Source organism: Physeter macrocephalus, chromosome 10 (genome assembly GCF_002837175.3).
Source record: "Physeter macrocephalus isolate SW-GA chromosome 10, ASM283717v5, whole genome shotgun sequence".
Lineage (NCBI taxonomy): Eukaryota > Metazoa > Chordata > Mammalia > Artiodactyla > Physeteridae > Physeter > Physeter macrocephalus.
In genome coordinates this window covers 45,138,403-45,161,351 of record NC_041223.1, presented here as the reverse complement: position 1 = coordinate 45,161,351, position 22,949 = coordinate 45,138,403, and the positions used below count along the sequence as shown (strand labels likewise).

General features: G+C 39.3%; 1 protein-coding gene across 6 annotated transcripts in view; it reads left to right on the top strand.

Moving 5' to 3' along the window:
- DSE (dermatan sulfate epimerase) overlaps positions 1–11,359 on the top strand; it is a 75,975-nt gene extending 64,616 nt beyond the window's left edge. For 3 of the 6 annotated variants that reach the window (XM_007109562.3, XM_024115582.3, XM_024115581.2), the window contains exons 4-6: positions 3,652–3,891; positions 6,273–6,480; positions 8,797–11,290. In XM_007109562.3, the coding sequence (XP_007109624.1) occupies positions 3,652–3,891; positions 6,273–6,480; positions 8,797–10,555 (2,207 nt within the window). In that variant the 3' untranslated portion in view covers positions 10,556–11,290. Of the gene's footprint in view, positions 1–3,651; positions 3,892–6,272; positions 6,481–8,796 lie in introns of all 6 variants that reach the window. The other 3 variants (XM_007109563.3, XM_024115583.2, XM_055087542.1) reach the window with 2 other exon arrangements.
- Positions 11,360–22,949: the final 11,590 nt, after the last annotated feature.

Genomic DNA, 22,949 nt, shown 5'->3' with positions numbered 1-22,949 from the left:
AGCAGTGAGAGGCCCGCGTACTGCAAAAAAAAAAAAAAAAAAAAAAAAGCTGAACAGATGGTTTATTATATGAACTGAATAGTCCTCATACACAGGTGTGTATCATTACAGCACTACTTTTTTTGTCCCCCTAAAGACTTTAAATCAATCTACATCATTCAGGTCAAATTTGGAATTGACTTTTGTGGATCGTATAAATGCTTTACCTTATTGTATTACGTAATTGCTAATATTGCATTTTCTTTGTTCTTGTAATTCTGACTTAATTACAACTCCTGTGGAAGTCTATAAATGACTAAATAAGATTATGTTTAAGAAGAACAACCCTAAGATCACAGTGAGTTATCAGAATTAAATATACACTCATAACCGGCAAGTCTAAAAGAGTTTAACTCTTGATTATATTCCCCATAAGAATTAGTAAGCATTGTGCACATTATCCAGCATCAGATTTTACCCAAGCCTAGCTTTCTCCCTTGTCATATGAACCATCACTTTTAATTAGGTCTTAGAAGAAAAGAAACTAAAATTAATTGAGCATATGGCATGTGCTAATCCGTGTCCATATTTTATTTAATTCTCACATCAACCATATAAGGTAGCTGGGATTTGGACCCAGTTCTAGCCAAACTCAAACTTCATTGTCTTTCCACTATATTTTGTTACCTCTCTCAGAATAGAAGTTCAATTTTAGTAACTTAAGGAAAGCTTGATTAAGAGGGTAAATTTTCATGCTAGCTCCCCACTCTCACAAAAACAAATGAAATTTTAAAAGTCAAGAGGTAAGCCATGTGAACACCTACCATCAAACCATTCATAAATCCACAGGCCTGTGGAAAGACAGCATCATGAATTGGTGGAAAGAACCTTGGAGTGAGGGGCTTCCCTGGTGGCGCAGTGGTTGAGAATCTGCCTGCTAATGCAGGGGACACGGGTTCGAGCCCTGGTCTGGGAGGATCCCACATGCCGCGGAGCAACTGGGCCCGTGAGCCACAACTACTGAGCCTGCGCGTCTGGAGCCTGTGCTCCGCAACAAGAGAGGCCACGATAGTGAGAGGCCCGCGCACCGCGATGAAGAGTGGCCCCCACTTGCCACAACTAGAGAAAGCCCTCGCACAGAAACGAAGACCCAACACAGCAAAAATAAATTAATTAATTAATAAACTCCTACCCCCAACATCTAAAAAAAAAAAAAAAGAACCTTGGAGTGAGCTGGATTGCAGCTTGGGGCCTTGAGTTTTAGTCTAGTACAGTTTTATTTCCTTAGATAAATTTTTAGTTCTTTACCAACAGGAATAGAGCTTATTTCTTCGTTCTTCACAGTAGATAAAATTGTTCCAGATATTAAGCAGGCACCTAAAATACTGGCTCGAATTGGGTCAAAATTTGAATTTTCTTCTGGCAGGAGTTTTCACATGCCTTTGTTTTCTGAGTAAAGTAATGGGTTGCTCTGGGATGCACTCTCCCAGAGCCATTCCATAAGCAGCACACACATTTCTAAGAAGATGGGACAAAAGAAGGAGTGAAGTCTCTGGTCCTGCACATCTCAGTTAATAATCAGACTTATAGCCCCGGCTTTCTTGGCAGCCTCGCTCTAACTTTAGGAGCTACCTCAGCCATGCTGTGCCAATAATTCCATGTTCTCAGAGCAGCCTTGTAGATACTGACTGAGGAAGCTTAGTCAGATGTAGCTCCTGCTGGACTCAGATTAAATTTCAGCAGTGAGAGAGTTAGGATTTTTCCTCTGTTCTGCTAACCCTGTCTTAAGGCTTAGGATACAGGGCCCACGGTATCACACGTATGCAGTTTATAAATCAGTTGGAAAGAAGACAGGTGTGAAATGTTTAAATGACTACACCATACTTATAATATTACCACGGACTGAAATAAGGGGGATCATGAAGTTATGATTAAATATCAAACAAGTGTATTAAGTTTGAATTCAGGAGAACAAGGTTCTTTAGGTGAGTTTGAGATGGTTCATGGAACGTTGAAGGATGGGTAGGATATGGATAACTGAAAATAATGAACGTTCCAGGCAAGGTGTATGGATGATGGAAAAAAATACAGGGCAGAGCATCAGTAACAACAATATTGGTACCTCGTATTGACAGATTTGAAGTTTACAAAGGTAGACATTGCCTCGTCTCATGAATAGGGTTTTTATAAGGAAAATCAGGTACTATCTGGGGAGCAGTGAGTAGCAGTTCTAATTATAAACATCAGTCACATTGTTATCTGATTGGAGATGGAGGCTACAGAGAGAAAAAAGATGAGGATGATTGAGATTTTAAACTCTAATGACTAATGGAAATTGAAAACTATCCAGAAGGCTGGCAGGTCAGGTGTGGAGCTGGATTGGAGAAGGAGCCAGTGTACAATTAACAGTAACCTCTGCACAGCAGAGCCTGAGAATGGCGCTGCACCCCCATGAGATGAGAGCTTGGTCTTACTTAGCCTGGAACCTTGGATTTAGGCTGGGAGGTACCTGATGGAACCTGGGCCTCTGGAAGCCCCCATACCCAGCACACCTAGTAGACCGTGGTAGAGGGTTCAGCATGGATGATCACACACACGTCTATGGGAGTGATACAACAAAAGTCCACTCATTAGGAGGCAGTGAGCTTAATTTTATGCTTAGGGGTTGTGTATTTTAAATACAAGCAAACAAAGCAAACCTTAAATCTAAAGACCTAGGTTCAGATCAAAGTTCTGTTCATTTTTAGTCATGTGCCAGAGGACAAGTCAACCTTTCTGTAATTTGGGGGTAATAATGCATAATTGAGTTGTTAAAAGGATTAAGTAAGATTATGTTCGGTGCTGTGTAAATTATAAATGTTACAAAATGTGAGGAATTGTTATTGTTGCCTAAACGCTGGTCTCACAAGAATTATAGGAAGATAGCATTTCCGAGTCAAAAGGATTTTAGAAAAAATTTTAGACCTTTAATTTTCAGCTGGGGAAATTGAAAAATGTAGCAGGTTGAAGAAGTGCTTGGACAAAATCATGTGGCTCATTTTTGGCAGATTAGGGACTCCCAGTTGATTTTTGTCACCTTTAGACTGCCGCTCCAATGGTCTCTCCACCCCACTGTGCTGCCTTTTCCAATGCTGTGGAATCTAAAACCACGTAAAGGATGAGGTATGGTCTTCTAAGAACAGGACGCGTTGGAGACTATTCATTTAGCATTTATAGTATTTGCGGCTCATTAAAAATTCTGTAAAATAATGGTGACAGTTTTTGTGAAGCGGAAAACTTCAAAAATATTTTCAAACAGTGTTTTCTAGAAAAACTGAGTAAAAGTCTCAATGTACAGATCCTTTCTTGCAGACATAAAGTATGTGCAATTTGTAATCTTAGATGTGGTGTGGTTTCAGTTTATTAAAGATTATGAAATGACTGATACTTATTTAAAGGTTTGTCTTTAATTAATAAATGACCCGTATTCAAGAACTTCTTAACTTAGATCATGGACTCATCATAAACCTGGACTAGCAGGATGTTATTTATAATGTTGATAAGTGAGAGTTTTACAAAATGCAATTTGCAGTATAAACTGGTCAGATAACTCAGAGGGTTTTATTTGGCCATATTTTTGTTTTTAGTTTGTTACAGCCTTAGTCATTGTTTCCATGTGTTTTCATCTTTCAGGGTATCTTCAAGAAGCTTACTTATGGACCAAACAAGTTCTGACCATCATGGAGAAGTCTCTTGTCTTGCTCCGAGAGGTGACAGATGGCTCCCTCTATGAAGGAGTAGCATATGGCAGCTACACCACTAGATCACTATTCCAGTATATGTTTCTTGTTCAGAGGCACTTTGACATCAACCACTTTGGCCACCCATGGCTTAAACAACACTTTGCATTTATGTATAGAACCATCCTGCCAGGTACAGTGAGCACTTAGAAGTGGGAAAACATTAAAATACTGTAATTTTTTTGATTATGAAGATGGACTAGACTAAGAAAAGAAACGTGGGATTTGAGCCATATTGAGGTTAAAGGGATTTTTTTTTAATCAAAGAATAATTCAAGAGTTGTATATAGCCAGGAATATTTGGAGAGTTAATGTGAAGATTTGTGATTTAGGTATTATAAAGCTTAGAGCTTAACAGATCAAATATAATTTGTAGCCTCCACAGTACTTTTATGTTTGTATGTGTACAAACTTGGGTACATACACAAACTCATTTTCGTGAATCTAAACAAAACAAAAATACTTACGATTACATGTTAATTTTCCTTTATGTGTGATCCCTAATTGATCCTATTTTACTTTTAAATGTTTTCTTCCAAACTATACAAACATGATTCAAAAGAAAGATTACATCTACGTATTTAAATTGGGGGTTTAGTATTCTCTTAACACATTTTTGACCAGAGACGTATTACAGGCACAGGCGTTAGTTTCTGCAGAAATCCCCTGGTCAATAATGTGTTAATACTCAAAATATTTTATGGAAATAAATGGTATAAGATATAGAAAGCAAACAAAAAAATGAATTTCTGGGACTTCCCCAGCGGTCCGGTGGTTAAGACTCTGCTCTTCCACTACAGGGGATGTGGGTTCGATCCCTGGTTGGGGAACTAAGACCCACGTGCCACGCAACATGGCTGAAAATTTAAAAAAAAAAAAAAAATGAATTTCTGTGAAACTTCTAATTTCTTGTTGCTATGTAGCTTAGCCTTTTAAGAGAACTGGCTCACACACACACACACACACACACACACACACACACTATATAAAGAGTTTATTCATTTCTAGGACAGCCTATAACTCTCCTTATTTCTAAACAGGACTATGGTGTTAGAAAAAGTTTAGGAGGTAAATTTTCATCAGGGTGGGTTTTCCCTCAGTGAAATGCAATTTTTTAGTTGAATGATTCTAGACCTACAGCAAACAATCCAGTTTTTAAATCTTTTTGCTCTGGTTATATACACATGGATTGGATAGAATCTCCATTATTGGATTAGTTATCAAAAAAATACTGCAGAGCAAAAGACCCATGTTTAGTTTAGAAAAATTTAGTTTAGACTCACATGCGGAACCCTATTGTTTTGGTTATCCCTAAGCATGGAGGAGAGGCCTCTTTTATCTTTAGTTTATCTTGGTAAACAAAGGCCATCTAAAGCAAGGGCCTTTAAGAGGTCTCAGTGCTTTGTAATTTGATCTGAGTTCTAACAGCCAGCCACATCAGGGCTTGGGTTTGCTGTGAACTATGTATGTGGCTACTCCCTAAGGTGGAAAAGACAATATGAGCACCTCTAAGAGGAGAAATCATGTATTTGTGTCAATTAGTAAAACAACCTTTATTGAACATTTATGTGCCAGGCACTATAATAGGCAGGGGATTCAGAGTAATAAAACATCCCATCTGCTTTTAAGATACAGGTTAGTAGATTCAGAAAATCACATTTTATAGTAAGATTTACTTGGACGAGAGTTTACTAAACTGCTAGAAGCAAAAACATTTGCTGTAAATCATATAAATATGGTCATGCAGGCATTTTTAGAAGGGATTCTGTGTTGTCAGTCTGTTCTCAACAACATTCTTTTTTATTTTCTCTACAATGGCTATTCTAGTAACGATTATTCCTGTCTGACCCAGAATTTTCTCCCATTCTTTTTCAAGAATGCCTGGAGCATTATCTGGTCTTACCTACATTTGTTTTTCTGACCTATTCCAGTATGATCTTTACATTTTCTCTCTTTTCTTCAACTTCTAATAGTACATACAGGCAGGACCTTCTCTGGAATTGTTTCATTTTCTTCCTCTAGAAACTCAGTTTCTCCCCGAAACCTTATAGTTTCTGCTGTATTGGATGCCAAGTTGAAGCGCCTTATGTTATTATCTTGGTCTGGGATGTGGGATGAGTTGGTGGGAAAGCTAGTGCTGATTCCAGGTTCAGGGACTCACCGTGCACAAGAGGATAGATCTCCCATGTATCCATGCAATTATATTTGCATGTAGCGTGGACATTAGAAAATGAGGAAGGTAGGCAACAGACGTAAGCATCAATAGTTGTTTCCATTACCAAAGACAAGTTGCCACATGACAAACTTGCACACAGGTTTGTGGAAGACTTTTAGAAGGATTCTGATTAACTGGCCTGGGGTAGAGTGAGGGCATGGTGGTTTTTTGTTTCTTATTTTTATCCAAGGTACACAATTGAGTCTAATTTGGAACCAGGATTGAGAATCATTGTTTGGGTCTTTATGGAAGTAGGCAGTTTTAAACTTATCTTAATTCTGTCAAACTTCTTTCCCCAGGGTTTCAAAGAACTGTGGCTATTGCAGACTCAAATTACAACTGGTTTTATGGTCCAGAAAGCCAATTAGTGTTCCTGGATAAATTTGTCATGCGTAACGGCAGTGGTAACTGGTTGGCTGACCAGATCAGAAGGAACCGTGTGATGGAAGGTCCAGGGACACCTTCCAAAGGGCAGCGCTGGTGTACGCTTCACACAGAATTTCTCTGGTATGCTACCTTGTACTGGCTTTAAAGAGAAATTGTACCCAGGGGTATAGCGTGCTAATTTTTTTTTCATTAAAAAAGAAAAACTAATCTACTTTTTAACACTTTCTCCATGCCACCTACGTACTCGCAGCTTCAATTCAATTCATATTACAGTTTTGAAATTCTGTTAGAAACATTTCCTTCCATTTAAGATCTAATTACTGTTTGCAGTTTTTGCTTTTCATGTATTAGAATCCTAGGCTCACACTATTTCCTAGATATGCATGTTTTGATTTACATCATTTTTGAAATCATATAAAGAGAAAACCCACAAAATTTAGACTGAGTTATTCTGATAATCACACCAAAAAAAAAAGTAGTAAAATGTTTTGTTTTGATAAATGGAGCATTATAATCTTCTAATAGCAAAGCTGTTGCCAGATTTTCAAAACTATTTAAAAGTGGTGACAGTATTTGACAGTTTTACTTTGATAATAAAAGAACCATGTAATTTTTTTGCCTTAATCTTTTAAGCCTAGAAGGAGAAGCCAGGCTCTCCTTTTTAAAGTACTGCCAAATACATTTTTGGCATCCAATAAATTAAAATAAAAATTACAGGGAACTGGTTAATCATTAATCCCTGATGTCTTTTCAAGCTACTGAAATTTGCATTCAACTCCAAAGTAAGCTTCCGTGGTTTGATTGCTTCTTTTCATTTACAAAAAAAAAAAAAATAAACAATTAAGAGGGAAAAAAAGTTAGTAAAGTGGTAACTGTCATAATTTAACCAGGATTTTTTTTTTTTTTTTTTTTTTTTTTTTGTGGTACGCGGGCCTCTCACCGTTGTGGCCTCTCCCGTTGCGGAGCACAGGCTCCGGAGGCGCAGGCTCAGCGGCCATGGTTCACGGGCCCAGCCGCTCCGCGGCATGTGGGATCTTCCCGGACCGGGGCACGAACCCGTGACCCCTGCATCGGCAGGCGGACTCTCAACCACTGCGCCACCAGGGTAGCCCTAACCAGCATTTTTAAAAACTATCTTCACAGATGAACTGCATATATTAACATGCAACCATTCTTGGCTCCTTTTAGGTATTTTGAAGTAATTACTTAATAGTGTTTTTCACTTACCCGTAAATAAACAAGAGAGTTCTATAAAGCTGATTATCGGAGTCAGATTAATGCTGAGTCTAAGTTGATTCAGAAAGTGCCTTTATGGGAATATGAAAACTGACCAAAACCTGAGAGGAGGATGGCCAGTTCCACTTGTTTCTGGATTTGTTAAATCATCGTAATTAAGCCAACACCATACTAGACAGAAGCAGAGAGACAATTGCTGATGTCCGTAACTGAGACTCCAGAACAAAAGACAAAACAGCCCAAATCAAATAAATATCAATAAGATTAACTCTACCATAGGTGACTGATTCACTTTAGAGAAAAAGTATCTTAGAGCCTTTCTTCCCTGAGCAGCAAATCATATGAACCTGTCAAGGCTGTTGTCTCAGATCACCAAAAGTGAACAGTCATCTTCATGATTATTTTTGGAGCCTTCCTGAATCAAAACCTGTGTTCTTAATCACGGTGAAAGTTTAATGTGAATTATTATCTTACTTTGATAATAAACATCATAAATTAAAATAAGAAACATATCAAAAAAAGCATGACATCATCTGCAGATTAAAACAAAACAAAACCTTGGAATCGGGCTAGGCAGTGGGTGGCATGATCATAAATCCTCCACTGTTACATCATTTCCTGAATTTCATCCATTCATATTCTTAGATGTGGCATTGGCAGTAAACTTTATCTGATATGTGAAATTCGACTCTATTTAAATTTATTTTTTTAGAGGGGAGAAGAAAGTACTCTGCCAAACTTTCAATAATATCAGTTGTTTGCAGAACAGTGGTTCCTTAGCACTCAAGGATTGCTAGGGTCCAGATCTTAACATGTGGTTTCCTAGAATAGGAGCCCCTCAACTAGAGGTTTGAATGAGCTGCTTAATTCTATGAGCCCCAGTCGTTTGGGTGGCAGTTCTGAAATCATTAAGTGAAGAGGGTCCACGTAGTGATTATCAGTAGCTGTCATTTCCGGCTCAAACCCTTCACAGTTGTAAAGACACACTCCTCTCCCATTCACCAAGGGCATGCCCCTACACGTGCTGATTATATGTGGGTGTTTTCAGAAATGCCCCGATACAGTCTATGCTGCCGGTGCTCTGGGTGGCGTTTTTATGTTGTTTCCTCCAGCCACGTTGCCGTGTGGCCTTGCAGCTCTGCTGTGTTCCTTTCACTTCTATCAGAAAACCATTTGATTTTTAAAAATTGATTCTTTCAGGTACGATGCCAGCTTGAAATCTGTCCCCCCTCCAGATTTTGGCACCCCAGCATTGCACTATTTTGAAGACTGGGGTGTTGTGACTTATGGAAGTGCGCTGCCTGCAGAAATCAATAGATCTTTCCTTTCCTTCAAGTCAGGAAAACTTGGGGGACGTGCAATATATGACATTGTCCACAGAAACAAATACAAAGACTGGCTCAAAGGCTGGAGAAATTTTAATGCAGGGCATGAACATCCTGATCAAAACTCCTTTACTTTTGCTCCCAACGGTGTGCCTTTCATTACTGAGGCTCTCTATGGGCCAAAGTATACCTTCTTCAACAATGTTTTGATGTTTTCCCCAGCTGTGTCCAAGAGCTGCTTTTCTCCCTGGGAAGGTCAGGTCACAGAAGACTGTTCATCAAAATGGTCTAAATACAAGCATGACCTGGCAGCTAGCTGTCAGGGGAGAGTCGTGGCTGCAGTGGAGAAAAATGGGGTGGTTTTCATCCGAGGAGAGGGTGTGGGCGCTTATAACCCCCAGCTCCGTCTGAAGAACGTTCAGAGGAATCTGATCCTCCTGCATCCACAGCTTCTCCTCCTCGTGGATCAGATACACCTGGGAGAGGACAGCCCCTTGGAGACAGCAGCAAGCTTCTTCCACAATGTGGATTTTTCTTTTGAGGAGACAGTGGTAGATGGGGTCCATGGGGCTTTCATTAGGCAGCGAGATGGGCTCTATAAAATGTACTGGATGGATGATACTGGCTACAGTGAGAAAGGAACCTTTGCTTCAGTGACATACCCTCGGGGCTATCCCTACAACGGGACCAACTATGTGAATGTCACCACACACCTCCGAAGTCCCATCACCAGGGCAGCTTACCTCTTCATAGGGCCCTCCGTAGATGTTCAGAGCTTCAGCATCCACGGAGACTCTCAGCAACTGGACGTGTTCATAGCCACCAGCGAGCATGCCTACGCCACTTACCTGTGGACAGGTGAGACTACAGAACAGTTGGCCTTGGCACAGGTCATTGCCGACCGTCAGAAAATTCTGTTTGACTGGAGTTCAGCCATCAAGAGCACCGTTGTTCCTGAGGTGAAGGACTACGCTGCTATTGTGGAACAGAACCTGCAGCATTTTAAGCCAGTGTTCCAGCTGCTGGAGAAGCAGATCCTGTCCCGAGTCCGGAACACAGCCAGCTTTAGGAAGACTGCTGAGCGCCTGCTGAGGTTTTCCGATAAGAGACAGACTGAGGAGGCCATCGACAGGATTTTTGCCATATCACGGCAGCAGCAGCAGCAAAGCAAGTCCAAGAAAAACCGAAGGGGAGGCAAGCGCTATAAATTTGTGGATGCCGTCCCTGATATTTTTGCACAGATTGAAGTCAATGAAAAAAAGATTCGACAGAAAGCTCAGATTTTGGCACAGAAAGAACTGCCCATAGATGAAGATGAAGAAATGAAAGACCTTTTAGATTTTGCAGATGTAACGTATGAGAAACACAAAAATGGTGATTTGATGAAAGGCCGGTTTGGACAGGCTCGGATGGTGACGACGACTCGTAGCAGAGCCCCAGCAATGTCTGCTTCGTATACCAGGCTGTTCCTGATTTTGAACATCGCTATTTTCTTTGTCATGTTGGCAATGCAACTGACTTATTTCCAGAGGGCCCAGAGCCTACATGGCCAAAGATGTCTTTATGCAGTCCTTCTAATAGATAGCTGTATTTTATTATGGTTGTACTCGTCTTGTTCCCAATCACAGTGTTAGCGCTGAAGCTATAAATTGCTTGATCGTTTTGTGGTCACAAGTCTGTGCAAAAAATAAAATCATTGCCCTCGTTTGTTACTGGATTTTTTTTCTCAGATTCTTTTAACAAATTAAGGGGAAGGTACATTCACACAAGAAAGCAGGGACACGGAGAGATCAGTATGGGTAAAGGCAAAGAATTTATCAAAGGAATAAGAGTAGCTTGGTTGTCACCTGGTGTTTCTGGAAGTGGCTTGGCTGAATTAGCAGTCCATATAATACTGCTCTTAAAAGAACAAAATGTCTGGTTTTAAGTAATATTTCTTCTTAAGAGAAAAAGACTTAGATAGAATTGGATTTTATTAATATTAATTTAATGCTATTAGTGATCTCCAGGTACTATTTTATGAAAAGCCTGAAGCACACAATTCTAAGAAATACAGAAAAAAGATTTTAATGGTGTAAAATTTTGAAATTTTACGAAGTTTTACAAATTTTCAAAGTCATGTTGAAAATAAATGTTAATAAGTCCTGGTGTGGTGGTGTCACCTTCCTTAGAGAGTAGTTAATGAGTTCAGTGAATAACAGCATCTGTACATTGGGTTACTATTCAGATAACATAGTAAAATGATGGCAGAAGATTATTGAAAAATTTGAGATATATTTCCAGTGGAAAACATATATCTATGAATGAATTTCCTTGATGATGTTGGTTTCAGCATACAGATAATTGACTGCTTTTACACACACATTGGTTATTCAATAAATGAGACAATTACAGGTAACAATTTTCTATTTTCCTTCTATGGAAAACTGTTATAGACCCAATGACTAACTTCAAAATAAATATATCCTGAACAGTGATTTCAGTACCAAAGAAGATGGGGAAGCTAAAATTTGGATATGATTCTTACTTTTTTTAATAGAAAACTTTCTTCAATTTATTTTGCTAAATAAACATCATAATTGTGATTTTTCTATACTGTCTTTCTCCTTTTTTCCTTTACATTCAACAATTTTGAAATCTTTTAAGAAAAACTGTTTATTTGAACATGCGTTAATTAAACAAAGTAGAGTTGGAACTGAAAGAAGTAATTTCTCTGCTTATTTACCTTTTTGTTTTTTAAATGTATTTTAAACATTTAAAACAAAAACCAAATTCTGATATTTAAGTAATACCAAACTTTTAAAACATAAAATTTTCATATTTATTTTCAATTAAGTCTTCAGGAGGTAATAGCAGCACAGAGTACTGGCAACACATTCCACAGATTGATATTTCAGCATAAGAAAATTATATACTTAAAAGGAACTTAAGAATGAATTATCGTACATTTAGCATATTTGAGTTTTATGTATTTCTCCCTTGAAAACGGAAAATATGTTTGGCTGCAGTTTGTAAAGAGAACACATTCCCTGATACAGGTCTAAGGTAATAATGGCAATCTTTTCCTTTCACTTGCCCTTTTGGTTCATGGAAATACCGGTAAGTAACAGAAAACAAAAACAGTCAGAAACTTATGGGCTCCTTTTTGCAGTTCTAATTTTGAACCTTCTTACATAAAAAAACACAAGTCTGACTTTTCACTGTGCTTCACTCATTATACTGGGAATCTAGAAGATGACTTCTGAGGAAGTATTTTTTTTTCTTTTATGGAAGAAGTCTCTAGGGAGGATGTCATTACACACTGTTTAAAAGAATAATGTTTTCAAAAGAATAATGCTTCCGTTTGTCCTGCATGGATGCTGTTACGGGGCTTTAAACTTGCTTTATGTGACAGATTCTCCGTTTACTTAACCTCATTCGACATTCCTCTCTTCTAGTCTTTCTCATTCAGAAAGGATGAATTGTCTGAAATGATCAAAAGCAAATTTTGAAAAAAAAGGTAAATTGCTCTTTGAGGCTACCAAGCAAACCTGATCTCAGACCCAAAAACTCAGGCATACTTTCTCATAAAGATGAAAAGTGCAAGCGGGTGCCAAATCCAGCTTTCCTTTTGTTTTTACTAGGTTAGGGCAGACAATAAATTAGTCCCGATAGCATGATCCTGGTATAACACATTAGCTCACTTTCAAAGCAACTTTTAAAAATATGGTAATCACTTATCTTTAAAATAAAATTATTTGATGAGTTTATTTTCCTTCTAAGTGGACCTTGTGTTTATTTCAATTTAAAAAATTTCCACAGTCAGTGACTTAAGTGGTTAAATAAGGAAAAAGAATGCTGAGACAAATCACAGCTCTTCATAATGAGACATGTTTTATACCAGGGATAGTTCATATTTGAATAAAACGAAGGAACTCTTTGTATCTTCCAGAAAAGCAAGCAATGTTAAATCTCCCTTGAAACTGAGTAATTAATTATGGAATGTTCCATGCCGCTCACTGTGAAAGGAGTGTTTCAAGTTCATTGGATAATATGGGAGCTTTTGTCTGGGGGATTGGCAGGACGTTAGTCCTCATCTTAAAGAAAATTTGGGAATCATTAGCAAATAGAGCTTGTCTGTGCAGTGGGAGGGTCATATTCCCTGGTGGATAAATGATTATCCTCTTAACAGCCATGATGATGGATGAGACCTATCATTTGCCGAGAGAACAGTATTGAGATCATTGTTATAATTGTTAATAAAGTCAAGTGGAAGACATTCTCAATTCTCAGACTGTTTTAATAAATAGAATCTTTTATATCACCTAACTCTTCCACAAAGATATTAGTCATAGTTTTTAGGAAGTACCAAATGTTCCAAGGTTACTAGAGAATAGTTTTAAAAGGATATTATGCACACTGAATAATTTTTTAGAAGAAAAATTTATATTACACCTTAATCTGCTTTTAAAAAATTCTTGGTAGTTCACAAACCACCACAAAGGAATTGGAAATTTCTCCAAATTTTTAAGAGAAAGCAAGTCATGAAATGTTATATTTTTAAGTTAAAAAGTAAATGCATGTTTTTCCTTAGAAATATAAAACAAGATTAACTGGGCCCTTTTGAGAGTTAAAGGAGAAGCAAGCAACAGATTCCAAGACTGTTCTAGGAAAACTAGGACATGGTCGTCTGTTTCTTAGATTAATTCAGGAAATAAAAGGGGCTAGGGATGTGTGTGAAGGTCTAACTTGAAGTTTAGTGCTAAAAACAGGAGATGATCTGATGGAGCCTCCAAAATCTGCAGGTGAGGAAACAGACTCAAGCAAAGGGGGCTTTTATCTGCTTATTCTTGTGCTTACTTCATTTCTGTTGGCAAAGCCCATTGGCTTGATTTTTTTCCTCTTTATGCTCGCGTTGAGAAGAGGTCAGTTTCTGCAGCTTATTTAGCCTACCGGCAAAGATGAACCATTTTGCCAGCAATGTTTCAGCTAGATATGTGCTTTACGCTACGTAACATCAGTGAAGTACTGACAAGGAAATCATGCATTCCATTCCAATACATGGTCTAAATATTTCAATTGTAGTCATCAATTTTGATAGGTTCAAACTCTATGAAGCAAGATGTAGTTGCCATGTGAAGAATAAAAGTTGGTAAAGTTACATTATGACTTTCCGGTTCTTATTCTTGGCTGTGCAGTTTCTCTTTGTTTGGGGGGTTTCTTTTTTGTTTTTGTTTTGTGTAAGTTATAAACATACATGATTGGAAAAGTAAAAAAGTACTAGAAGGCTCATATTTTTAAAAACCTCCTGCCCTCTCCCTTTTCACTCTTGATATGTGCTTCCCAAAAGTAACCAATTTCTGACTATCTTAGCCGTTGGGTCTATTAAATCCTTGTTTATGTTAAGGTCTAAAACCTCCTACCAGTGAAAAGAGGATTTATCTATTTTTTCCATCTCCCCTTTCTTCATACCTGTTTCATTCACCGCCTTCCTTCTAACAGGGCTATCATAATCTTTGCCTAAGTCACTATTCAGTATTTATATGTTAAAACTATGTAAATATGACTCAAAGGCTAGCCATAAAATGTACTTTCTTACTTTCATCAACAACTTTGGTTTCCCCAGAGTTAATGATTATTTTCTTCATTTCCTTAGTTGTCAAGCAACCTCATCTTATCCCCAAACTTTCCAATGTAAGTATGAATCTCCTCTCTCTGTCCAATCACATCTATGTAATTTGGCAGTTCTTTTTGTTCAACCATCAACCTTGCATGATGGTTGTCTTCAAATCTCCTTTCTCCATCATTCTAAGGATTCTCTATACCACTTTTCTGTGTGAATCTTTTGTTTCCTGGACCCCATGCTTTCCTTTTCCTTCATCAGTGTCTCTTTTTGATGGAGCATACCCTTCCCGAGAATCCCGAGAAAAGATGCATGGGGAGTAAAATCTTGCCTCCTTCCAGTTCTGAAAAAAAAAAGTTTATGCTCTCCTTCACTTGATTGATCATTTTGCCAACAATTTTAGTCTGGAAATAACTTTTCCTCAGAGATGTGAAGGCATGGCTTTGTGACTCTCCAGTTTCTAGTGTAGCCGTTGAGAAGTCTGTTACCGAGTTTTCTCTTGGACAGAGATTTTAACCCGAGAAAGTCTGTCATCTCCCTGCTTAGTTCAGGGGAGGGATGCTGGAGGAGGGAGATGTTTAATAGGTCTAACTGCTTGTGTTCTCAAAGACAAGTGGAGAAAGGGGCTAAAAGTCTCACTGTTCCGTAAGTAGACACCTATCCTCTAATTACAGTGCCTCCACTCGGTTGTGCTGTGTCTTTAAACCAGAATCCCTCTTAGTCTCTCCAGGGAGTTGAAGCCTCATCTTCTGCTGGAGTCCAAGTACATTCGGCCTCCTGTGGTTCCATTTTCCACTCCCATGCATTCCCACTCTCACAGGCACCTCCTGCCAATTCCTGAGCATCCTTGGGGTTCTGCTGAGTGAACTGGCTTGTTTCTGTCAACTCCAATCCCATTTTCTTGCTGGCTTATATTTCAGCCTCCTGTTTAGTTACCATTCAACCATCTACTCTCAGCTTCCATGGTCTTGTTCTATTCTCCATTCATTCATTCTGAAAATTTTTTTTGAGTACCCACTAAGTGCGAGGCACTGTTCTGGTGCTTGGAATACTACATTAGTGAATAAAAAAATTAAGATCCTGCCCTCTTGGTGCTTACATTCTAGGGATGGGTCTGACGAATTAGCATAATTCATAAGTAAATTATATAATCTATTAAAAGCTAATAGGTGCTATGAAGGGAAGGGAAAGATGGGACAAGAATATTGGGAAGGGGAGGGTGTAATTTTAAATAGGGTGGTCAGAATAGGCTCTACTGATGTCCCCACTCACATTCTCTTTTTCATTTTAAAAATCCCTTTAGTGGATTTAGTAGAGTTTCAGGAAGGATTAGAAATAATTCATATATTGAATCCAATATGTTTAACTAGAAGCCCCACCTCACTGTTCAGGTGAGTTGACAAATAACAAGAATGGCAGTAATGTGTGTTCATTGAGCACCTACTATGTGCCAGGTACTGTTTTAGGAACTGGAGATTTGGTAGAGAACAACAACAAAATAAAACCTGGTCCTCATGTAGTTTATGATATGAGTGAGTGGGTGGATGGGAGGGGCAAAGAGCAACAAACTCAACAAAAATACATTAGGTCAAGTAGTGATAAGTACTGTGGGGAATAGTCTAGATAGGAAATAATCAGCTCCCTTGACTAAGTCCAAAGGGGGAATATTTAAGGCCCAGCTCATAGGCAAAACGTGACCAAAGGAGTGTCTATTTTGTGGGAGCATGTTGGTCAAAAGATGTTTAATCAAGGGGCCCTCAGGATACTGTGTCTGAGTCTCATTTACTGTAGAAGAGCAGATTGCCTGACTTGGCTCTGACCCAATCCCCTGACTGTCCCTTAATAAACAGAAAATTGTCCAAGTCTTCCTGCCATTTCTATTTTCAGCCTGCCTGTTTCAGGGACTTCACCTAGACGTGTGGCTGGAGTGTAGGGTGTGTAATGGAAAGGTGGTGGGAAACAAAACTGGGAAGGTAAACAGGGGTGCAGAGGAGGTGCTCCTTTCTTCCCCCTCCACTTAATTTTTTAAAATAACACCAACTGTATGAGCATTTTGAGTAATCCAGTCAGTTGGAATACCTTCCACATGGGAAAAGTAAAAGTGCTCCTTCTTTTCCATGTCTTATTGGGAAGTCTGTGTTGTAGAAGAATCATATGCTTTTCGTGGTGAATCTCAAAGGAAACGCCAATGATTTGGGAGGGGACTTTGAGGCTTTGGTTTAAGGTAGATTTTCTTAAAGCAAGAGCTTCTAAAAACATTTCAGTCAGCCCATCACTTTCCAAATTAAACAATGAAAAGTGATTTTAGTATATATTTAGGAATTATTTTCTGCACAAAAAAGTTTTCGGTGGTTTAGGTACCTTCTTTTTCTTTCAAAGAAATAGTAATAACGGTACTGGAAATACCTTTCTGTCTGAAGGGAACATCTTGTCAATTTTCCCTACTTTTCCTTTTTTTCCATTTTTCAGCATGTATTATTTACCACTTCTAAAATTTTGTCCAGAATAAGAGACAACTGGTAAAATAAAAGAAATTCCCATTTATTGCCTTCCTGTGTAGATACTCTTGATTTCTTAGCTCCTTCACCCCACTCTCTAAGGAATTTGTTTTACTGACGGAAGGATGGACCCATGCCATTTATTAGAGTTCTGAGGAGAATTATTGGAGCCCTTAATATATTCCATATTTAAAGCTCTGTTCTTAATACAAAAAGAATTGAAGAGAGGAAAATGTGATTATTTTGAAAGATGAATTCACAGAACTTTTTATCAAAGTTGAATATAAATTGCAATAACAATTTAAAACATTGCTATTACTGAATATTGCCCTTGGGTAGCTCACACTTACGAGATATAAAGAGATTATAAAAGTCGCTACTCCACCTGTCTTCCCCACTGGACTACACTCCTTGGGGGCTACATTCCTTGGACTATACTCTCTTGCTTATTGTATGTACATGGTTCTTACACAGTGCCTGGCACATACATGGTATTCAAAAAATACTTGATGAATTGACTGACTGAATACATGAATGGAGCACAGAAGACTGTGGCCCCAAAAGACCTTAATATACAAAGCTCCAGCTCTTAGGATGAGCTGACATCACTAACCTCCCACACACTAGATCCTAGAGCTGTTTCAACATTGTCACCTCTGGGCTATGTGGTGGCCCTAAAAAATCAATGTTCAGGACAGGGTACATGAAAAAGACAGATGTTAACAAGATCCACATACAGCTGCTATATGGCTGTTACACATGTGGTGGTCCCATGTGGGATAGAAAGCCCAGATGCCAAAGCACAACTTAAAATAACACACCGTTTGTGTGGGATGTTGTAAACCACCAGTAATCAACAGACTGTTGCTAAGCTTCAGCATTTACCCATGAGGATGCCTTTTGAGTGCAATCCAGCAAGCGAGGCTACGCCAGCACAGCTGACTTCCTAAAGAACACAGGACAGTGCAGCGTGGGTGCAGGGGATGTGGGCAGGCAGTGCGGCTGGGAGGGTGGCTTGTTCAGCTGGCTTTACAGCCACACCTACACACGTGGAGAGTCCCACCTTGGCACCTCGGAATACGCCAGACTTCCTCAAAAAGACTCTGGCAAGGGCTTCTCATTGCGGTGGCTTCTCTTGTTGTGGAGCGCGGGCTCTAGGCGCACGGGCTTCAGTAGTTGCAGCACGTGGGCTCAGTAGTTGTGACTCGTGGGATCTAGAGCGCAGGCTCAGTAGTTGTGGCGCACGGGCTTAGTTGCTCCGCGGCATGTGAGATCTTCCCGGACCAGTGGGCTTCTCATTGTGGTGATTTCTCTTGTTGCGGAGCACGGGCTCTAGGCGCGCGGGCTTCAGTAGTTGTTGCACACGGGCTCGGTAATTGTGGCTCGTGGGCTCTAGAGCGCAGGCTCAGTAGTTGTGGCGCCCGGGCCTAGTTGCTCCGCGGCATGTGAGATCTTCCCGGACCAGGGATCGAACCCGTGTCCCCTGCATTGGCAGGCGGATTCTTAACCACTGTGCCACCAGGGATGTCCAATATTTGCCTTTAATTATTTGGAATGTTCAAAATGCCACATTATAATCATTTAAACCATTAATTGAGTTATCAGCATAGTTATATCAAACCTATTTTGATACAGCAATTTTTTACCTTTAATCTTGTGAAACTGAAGAGAGTAAGCAAATCGTTCTTGTCAAAATAGATTTTTAAAAATAGGATAGACTAAAGGACGTCCCTGTAATTTAGAAATTACTACAACTCCGTCAGAGTTTAGGATCCTGCAGGACAGCTTACAGAGAGTGTAAGATACACCATTAGAGCAAAATCAGACTTCTGTTTTTAGTTTCTAGTCTCATCCTGCACTCAAACTGTGAGTTATTTTGACGCTTTCAAAATAGAAGAGCGTCATAAAGGTAAAAACAAATTATTTACTAATTTATTCATATCCATATTTAATTTAGTATTGTTTTCTGGACTTTGCCCTTAGTCATAGATGTTTGTGGTTTTTCAGGTGGTTGAAATTAATGAAGTCATTGTAAAACTTGTGTTTTTTGTTGGCCAGCTCATACTTTCTACAAAATAAGCCCACTTATCACCCTCTCCTGAAGAAGACAAAGATTTGGCTGAAATAGTTATTAACAGGTGTGGAGATACAGAAGAGGCTACAGAATATTTCTTTCACAAACAGTACATCTTTCAGACATCCAATCGTTTGTCACTCACATTGACTTTTTAAACTCCAGCATTCCATGGAAGAAAAATATGGAACTTTTGTCTTCTGTTTTGGTACATTTTAAAAATTCTTTGTTTTTCACATTTGATTGAATTTTGTCACTTCTTGGTTGAGTGTTTGTATTTTTGGAGACCATGACTGTTTCTTTAATAAGCTAGAATTGTGAATTATAGAATGTTAGAGTTAAGAAGGACCCTGAAGATGATCTAGTCTAACCCTCCCATTTTACAGTTGAGGAAACACCTTGCTTGGCATTTCTTCACTGTAGTGTGGGTGAGGGCATCACCTAAATCATCACTGCCTGTTTTGACTTTTCTACTGTTAGTTGGATCAACCCTAGGTTGGGAAATAAGGTTTACGATGTCATCAATCTGGCTGTTGGACTGTTCTTCCCCCAAATAATTTCAAGTGAGTTATAGGCTTAAATTTTTGAATTATATTAATCTATTTCATTAAATAAAGATGGCTGATAGTTTGCCTACTAAACTTCCAGTTCTTTCTTTGGTTCTTGGTTAGATGAGCAAGTTAAGTGTTAATGCCCCATAGAGCACAGTAGCCTATTATATGGTGCCTTAGCGCCCTCTAGCACATCTCTGAGTCACTACTGTTAAAAAATCTTTTACAAAGTGTAATTGTGAAACTAAAATGTTCTAAGTACTGTGCTGGGTTCTTTACACTATCTCACTTTATTTTTTAATACAAAAATTGTATGACAAAGGTTGAGACAGCTCCCAGTCAAGACCCCAAGACAATAACCATTTTCCTTGTGATTCTCAATCACTTCTTTTTCTCTACAGTTTTGTCGCTTATGTATACATCCTCAGAAAATACAGTTTAGTTTTTTCTGTTTCTGAACTTTTTATGAATGGACTCATGCCGAATATATTCTTTGTGTTTGATTTCTATTGCTCAGCATTATGTTTTTAAGAGTCATCCTTGTTGTTGATTGTTGCTATAGTAGTATTCATTTACATTGCTGTATAGTATTCTACTGTTTGAATATTTTGCAGTTTATCTTGTCTGCTGTTGTTGGATATCTGTTCTTTGATTTTTAACTAGTTTTCACAGAATGCAAACAATACTGCTATGAGATGTTTCTACCCTGTTCACATGTGCATAACACTTTCTAGGGTATATTCAGATTCCTTTTTCATGAGTGTGTGGCAGAAAGAGAGTGGAAGGAGGTAATAAGGGTATGTCCACTTTCAGTGAGGATGGAGAGGTCCAGTTTGAGAAATGGTCCTCAGGAAGAATTGAGCTGCACAGGAAATGGAGTGGCATCCACAGCTGACCCTGAGTTTTCTAGCTTGAAAGACTGATACCCTCAACTGACATCAAAACTCTGGAGGAGAAATAAGTTTTAGGGAAAAGAGAGTTCTGTTCTGGGTTTGAGGTGACTGCTGGACATATAAGTGAAAATATCGGCTAGGCAATCAGAAATGCCCATCTAGAACTTAGGGAAAGGAGGAGCAGGAGATGAAGATTTGGAAATGGTAACATACAGTTGGCTGTCAAAGCCAAGGGAAAGGAGAATAAGGATAACTGACAACGCTGTCTGAGCATTTACTACGTGCCAGGCATTGTGCTAAGAATGTTACTTGTAACAACTCACTATCTAAACAACAACCCAATCAGTCAAGGTAATATTATTATTTTCATTTTACAGATGAGAGAATTGAGGCACAGAGAGGCCAATTGGCTTGCCCAAGGTCACACAGGTAGTCAGTGGGGGCACCAAGAGGAGATTATTCGGAAGTTTATGTGGAAAGGATTGAACTTTAGTGAGCACCAATGTTAACGGTTGGAAGGCAGAGGAGCCTGGGAAGGAGACTCAGATGAAGTCATCAAGTTAGGAGGAGAGCCAGAAGAGTGTACTTAATAGTCAAACTGAAATTAACTTAATAAGGGAAGTACTGCAGGTGCCTAGCCCTACTGGGGGAGGTCAGGTAGCATACCAAAGTAGAGTCACAAATCCTCTGAGTCTAGGTGTCAACAAAACCTACTCAGGCTCAGTTCATTGCTTCCAGGAAAGGAAGTGAAACCTCTTTATGGAAACTAATAATAAAATATAGAAAAATAGTTATTTCCCTTTGGTTGCTGTCTACAGCTAAAGTACAAAGAAAAAATCTCTCCCCTAAGTAATTCAGTTATGTATGGGTATGGGAAGATGGTGGAGAAATGGGGCAGATAGTGGGGAGGTGGAGCACTACGTTCCAGACAGCTCTGCGGAGTAAACAAGCTATGCCGGGCAGGAAGGAGGCCAGGAGGAAGTCACGGGACAGTCTCTGCTCTGCCAAGGCCTGCGGCCCTAACAAACATCCCCCACTGTGGTTTGGTGACACTGATAAAAGAGGGTGGGAATGGGTGTCCAGGTGGCCCTACAGCTGTAGCGGGACCTGCCCGATGGCCTTGTCCTCTTCCTGGTATTGCCCTGTTCCTGTCTGCATAGACTTACCTACTGTCTGTCACAAGGTGGGCAGTTCAAGATGCTTTACGTTATTCTGAGCTGGGTGGCATGCCCAGAAGGGCTCAAGTTCTGAGCTGAAGAAAGCAGGCATGGTGCTGACTCTGCAGTAAGAGCAGAGAACATCCAAGTCTGCTTATTGTTCGTTCATTCATTCACTGATTCACTCATTAGTCCCACAAATATTTATTGAACACCTATAATGTCCTGGGTACTATGCTAAGACCTGTGTGACCAAAAAGGGATTAAATCAAACATGGTCCTTGCCCTCACGAAATGGATAATCTAGTTGGGGATTTGAAAGACATAGTAAGCAGCAAATAAAAGACTATAAAACTATCCTATGAAATAAGGAAACACATATGAGGCTAGAAAAGGTCAAGGGATGGATGGGGGAATTGAAGAAGAATGGTCATAGAAGACATGGTAGACACATCCCATGTCCAGTTCTCTTTTCCACAAAGTCCTGGGAGAGGACCATACTTCTTCTTTCCCTTGCAGTTACGTAGAGCCTTGTGACTAGCTCTGACCAGATATTGATACCGGAACAGGGCATTTCCATAATAACAATCTCCTTTTGTCTTCCTCACTACTTGTCCCATTTCTCCACCATCTTCCCATACTCACACATAAGTGGATTGCTTGACGAAGGGATTTTTCTTTGTACTTTAGCTGTGGGCAGCAACCAAAGGGAAAGAACTATTTTTCTATATTTTACTATTAGATTCTTTAAAGACATTTCACTTCCTTTCCTAAAATATGTGGCAATAGCTTAGCAGTCCAGTGGTGGATGGAAAGCACGGAAACTGATCACGGAGGCTGGAGAGATGACGTTTCTTCTTATGTGGTTGTTGATAAAACTGACTCATGCCTTAACTTGGAAGGAAGATTATGTAGCTTCAAAAAATGTGACTCTAGGGAGAAAGATTGGAAAACAATATTTCTAGCGTGTGTTGGTTGCTACTGGCTATGTCTTGGCAAGGCTTTATAAGCTAAGAAAGGAACTGGTTGATTTGTAAGCAGAAATGAACAGGAAGAGAGATATTTCACAAAACTAGGGCTTGCAAAACTGGAAAACCTGGTGAGTTTTAGACTCCAAACACTAAGAGGGAAATTGAGGAAACGTCAAAAGACAAAGTCCATTAAAATAAACCCGTGGAAAGGCCAAATTAAAAGTATGGTCTCGGGCTTCCCTGGTGGCGCAGTGGTTGAGAGTCCTCCTGCCGATGCAGGGG